General features: G+C 25.3%; 1 protein-coding gene across 1 annotated transcript in view; it reads right to left on the bottom strand.

Moving 5' to 3' along the window:
• Positions 1 to 5333, bottom strand: part of LOC117182214 (PI-PLC X domain-containing protein 3) — a 7633-nt gene extending 2300 nt beyond the window's left edge. Inside the window, exon 1 of the mRNA XM_033375289.1 lies at positions 4738 to 5333. Coding sequence (XP_033231180.1) covers positions 4738 to 4885 — 148 coding nt within the window. The 5' untranslated portion in view covers positions 4886 to 5333. The remainder of the gene's footprint in view (positions 1 to 4737) is intronic.
• Positions 5334 to 5670: the final 337 nt, after the last annotated feature.

A 5670-nucleotide genomic window follows, 5' to 3' on the forward strand; every position in this document is an offset into this window, starting at 1 on the left:
TTCGAAAGCTTAATTTAATTTTGTTCTAATTGTAATATGAATTTCAATAACAATGATTCTTCATTTGTAAAAGTAGCTTTATATTATTGTATTTAACAATTTGATTAAAAACTCTTTTTTATCGTTTGAAATTAATTTTTATTAACTGAAAATTTAAATATTCTATTTTTTGTAAATTGGTCGTTTTCAGTGTAAAATTCAATCTTCTGGTTAAAAATTCATGTATTTTGTTGAAAATTCGTTCTCTAATGGTATAAAATTAATCTTGTTTGAGCAATCATCTTTTTCTTTGAAAATCTAATATTTTGTTTACTATTTTTTCTCTTGACCGAAAAAATCTTTCGTAATTGAAAATTTAACTCGCGTTGAAAAGTCGAATTTTTTAAATGAATTTACTGTTTTTGATTCATAATAAAAATCTTTATGGGTTGTAATATCAACTACAAATTTTTCGATGAGAATTCATATTTTTTTGGAACAACAATTTGATTATTTCATTAAAAGTTAAACTCCTTTATTCAAAATTAATTTTATGGTAGAAGATTCATCATTTGAACTGAAAATTCATCTTTCTGATTGAAAATTCGTTTTTTATTGCCTGAAAATTATTTTTTATTACTGAAAATTTAACTATTTTGTTAATAATTTTTTTTTTTTTAATTTTTTTACTTGAAATGTAACTATTCCAAAGGAATATTCTATAATTTTAGTAGAAAATTCATCTCTACGGTTGAATATACATTTTTAACTAAAAATTTAATTATTCAATTTATGGTTAAAAAATTATCAATTTAAATTGAAATTGCGTGTTTTTTATAGAAATTAATTAACCATTCCAGTTGCAGTTTCATCTTTTTTATTAAAAATTGAACTATTCCAGTTGAAGGTTGATCATTTCAGTTGAAACTTGATAACTTTATTAGAAAATTTAATTTTTGTTAAGTTTGTTATTATAAAACTAAAATGTAACTATTTATATGGAATATTACATCATTTTAGTTAAAAATGTCTATCTTTTGGTTGAAAAAGTTCGTGTTTTTTTTGTAGAAAATAATATTCTTTTTGAAAATTCATTTTTTTCATGTTTAAAATTTGACCATTCCCGTTGAAGATGTTTTATTTTAACTGAAAATGTAACTGTTCCAATTAAATATTTCATAGTTTGATTTAAAAATTTATATTTTTGTTTGAACATTAAATTTCGCAACTGAAAATTTAACGATAAAATTTTTGGTTGAAAATGTACCTTTTTACACGAAAATGATCTTTTTAGGAAAAAGTAATTTTCTAGATTGAAAATTCATTTTTTTGGTTTAATATTAGACTATTTCAGTTGAAGATTCGTCATTTTAATTGCAAATTCATTTTTTTTATCAATATTCAACTATTCCCGTTAAAGATTGATCTTTTTTTTGAAAATTCATCATTTTGGTTAAAAATTTGTCTTTTTGTTTGAAGTTCAACCATTTGGTTGACAAGTTGTCTTTATAGATGAAAATTCAACTAGTTTGTTGAAAAATTATTTTTTTTTTTTTAGAAACTTAATCTTCTTATTTGAAAATTGATCTTGGTGTTCGAAAATTAATCATTTGATTGCAAATTTAAGTATTCCAATAAAAATTAAACATTTTAGCTGAAAAATAATCTTTTTGGTTGAAAATTAAAATCTTTTGTCAAAAATTCATCCTGTTGTTTTAAAATTAATCTGTTCCAGTTGAATATTTATTATTTTATTCAAAAATTTATCACTTCGGTTTAAAATTTTTTTTCTGTTGTGGAACATTAATTTTTTTAACTGATAATTTATTATTCCATTTATTACTGAAAACTTGTCTTTTTTAGTAAAAAATTCAACTACTTGGTTGAAAATTAATCTTTTTTTGCTGAAAATTCCACTCTTTGGCTGAAATTTCATCTATTTAGTTAAAATATCGTCTTTTTGATTGAAAATTAATCTTTTTGAGTGAAAATGCAACTATTTGGTTAAAAATTGATCTATCTTATTGAAAATTCAATTATTTTACTTGAAAAGTTAGGAATTTGAAGCGGTTTAAATTTAATTTAATATAGTACTGTGAAAAATTATACCTGGAAAAATTTTAGATACCTGAGAAAAACCTGGAATTGTCAGAGAATTTTTTTCCAGGATTTGAGCAGATACCCTTTTTATCCACTTTAAGAACATTACTTGTCACTTGAATTTTTTTTCAGTGTTTGATTTTCTTCAAAACTGAAATTTTCTGATTTTAGGTCTTGAGAACTTTCATCAATTTTACATCAAGGTGGGCCAACAATATCAGACTTCGTATAATTTTAAATTCAAAAAGAAATTTTAAATTTTCGTTCCAAATTTAAAACTATTTTAACAAAAATGGTTTAAAGAGTCAACAATGCTACGTAAAAACATTCATATTTTATTGATAGTTAAAAAATTGGATAGATAATTGCAAGTTGAAACTAAAGTTTACAAAAAAAATTTGGATTATAACATTTATTTTAAAATGAAATACTTTTATATTGAAGAAAAATTCAGGAAACTCAAGTAAAAAGTAAATATAAACTTGTGGAATTATTTAACATTGTATAAATTGTCTAATAAACGTGACTCATATAAAAATAGTGCAATCTGATAAGTTTAAAATGTTGAAAAGCTATATTTTAAAGGCATAGATTTTTCCATTTTAAAATACGTCAGATACGGATGTTCGTGAAATTGGAAGCTAATGAATTTTACTAGAATTAACGAAGTAGACATTAATTTTCAACCTTTTTTTATTTTTGCAAATAATTCAAGTATCAATTTAGCTAGTTTCTTTTTTTTTTAATTCTTCTCATATAATGTCTTTCTAGTCCTCCAAAAGTCTCTCAATTTTTTCTGGAAAGGTTCTGTCAGTGTGAGGTTTATAATTTTTTTAATATCCCTGGAAAAACGCTGAAAGAGGCCTGGAATTTAGGAATCAGAGTTCTGTAGCAATCCTGGTATAAGAAATTGGATTGAAGAGATTTTATAAAGAATGCCATCAATTTGTAACAAAATAAGAAAATCTAAACAAGATATCTTGTGGAAATTTAAAATTCCTCCAAAGAATGCAAAATTATCCACTTAATTTTATAGAATTTCTTTGCATAACTCTTTTTTTTTTGTATATCTTATAAATTCAAAAAATGTTAGCAGTTTTTAAGACTATATATCAAGTTCATAGTCAATTTCGTGTGGAAAAATATAATTGTCAAAACTTTGAACATTCTTTATTTTTATTTATACAGTTAATTTCTTTATGAAACCTAAAGTAAAGCAGTTATCACAGTCTTTAGAAATTTTAATTCACATGTAAAGCATGATAAAATAAATATTCTTTAATAATTTTGTATACATACTAAATCCTATCTCAAGAAAAGTTATAAACAATATTAAAATTGATTTAATTTTTGAATGGAAAATTAAAACTTATTAAAGAAAATAAAAAGTAAGTGGCAAATTTAAAATTCTTTCTCAAACTAAATTTCAAATGATTCTATTTCTAGAATATAATAGATATTTCAGTAATAAATATTCAAATGAAACGCAATAAAAAATCTAATTGTATTAGATTCGTGAGAAAAACCTTGATGCCATTGTACAATTAAGTCTATTTGTAGCAATCTCTCAACATTATTATATGACTCATTCATGTAACTTATGTAAACGAAAAATCTTGATTGCAAAAATTCTTAAAGAATATTCTACAACAATAAAAAAATTTTGCTAATAAAGACAATCGATAATTAAAAATATTGATTCACATTGAAATATATAGAATCTTACACGAAGAACATTAAAAGGATAAACTTTTGAATATTTATTATGAATTGTTTTCTGAATCACAGAAACAAGTACAATATTAGGCCGAATTAATTTTAAATCGGGCCGACAGGCCATAGAACGGATTTATTTAAGAAAGTTATGAGTATTCGAGTTTAAAAAAATGAAAACTCGAATGATCAAAAAATGGTCAAAACTTTTGTTAAAGGTGTGATACTTTTTTAATCTAATATAGGTATTTACCCCTTTTCTCTCTGATTATAATAGAAATTCTCGTATGATTTTGAAATCCGCTGAAAAATTTACAAAAATTAAAAACTCACGAAATTTCTGTGGTTTCTCTGAAAATATTCAAGTTAAATTACTCAACAATTTCAACGTATTTATCTTTTGATTTTAATATTAGAATAAAGCTAAAACACCGTTTTTGATCATTCGGTATTAAAATTTTTTAAATTCAAATACCTATAACTTTGTCATGAAAAAATGTCTGCTTATCGGTAAGATACGTATCGTCTTATTCCTTTTGAAAAACAAATATTTGAGTGGCAAATGATTGTTGTACAACCAAAATTTTATTTCCGAGTAAAATATTTTCAATTATATTAACAAAATTACCAAGCACGAGTGGCCGGTTGAATAAAAAAAATAAAAATTTACCCAATTCCTTTTAGATAAAATAATAAGTATGAAAATAAAACAAATTAATATAGTAAAAAATTCAAGAAGTAAATTTATTTCGGAAGAAAATAATCAAAATAAAAAACACTTCATCGGTTGAGAAAAAATATAATTTTTATACTCAGTGTTAAGGCTCACCGAAAATAATTTCAGTGCTCATCAACTTTAGGTGCACTTAGGCACGGCCTTTTATATTTAAAAAGAAATTATTAATAATTCGATTAAAATATGAATTTGACTCGATTCAAACTTACCGGGTATCGCCAAGTGGATTATGGGTAGATTCCGCAGTGTAGCCGGAAGTCGAGTCATCCAAAATTCCAAATTTTCATATAAAGTGTTGACTTTCACTTCTGGTAAACCAGTGACGTGTCGACCATTCTGCAGTGAAATTTCTTCCATGTTTATGGTTTAAATATGTTTGTTCTTTTCTCAAATCGAACTTTAAATTTGTTAGGCACCAAGGAATCTCGAATGAACTGCACTGTGACTATGCTACATTAAACACCGGACTGTTGACTTTCTTGATAGAAAATGAAGGGTGATGACTCGAAGAAACATTCTAGCTTGTTGGTGTTCTTTGCGCATTTTATTATGACCTTCTTGCGATGTCCGCAGATTTGTTCATTATTCCCCCTATTCCCTCCAACATTTTACACCACTGTGACAAATTACGCAGCCACAATAATCGAACGCGCATGAGAGTTCGTCATTTGACTAGCACGTTTCCGGCTATACAAAGCTATCTTAAATGCTATCATTTAATTGGCGATTAGAATTGATTATACGATTGTCCTCGAGTTAAGGAGTGACGTTAATATCTTGGATTAAATAATTAAAAAAAAAGGCGTGTCACGAAAATCTTAAATGCACTACGTTGTCGCTTTTCCTCAATGTCGATTGGATAATTTGAAAAATTCGAAACAAAGAAAATGTCAAATTCACGCACATAATTGGGGCATTATTTATTAAGTGATACCATATAAAAATCGAAGTAAATTGTTTAGGCCTTAGAGCAACGGGTTGCCTAATGTAAGTGGCCTAAATGTGCATGTTTGGTTATTCAGGGGCGAATAACTCGACTTGGACTTCTTCGATTTAAAAAAGAAATTGGTGTTTTAAAAAGCTCTTTTCAGGCACTTTAAGATAATTATTTGTAATTTTTTTCAATAAAAATTTAGCCTCGA

This window comes from Belonocnema kinseyi, chromosome 10, assembly GCF_010883055.1.
Source record: "Belonocnema kinseyi isolate 2016_QV_RU_SX_M_011 chromosome 10, B_treatae_v1, whole genome shotgun sequence".
NCBI lineage: Eukaryota > Metazoa > Arthropoda > Insecta > Hymenoptera > Cynipidae > Belonocnema > Belonocnema kinseyi.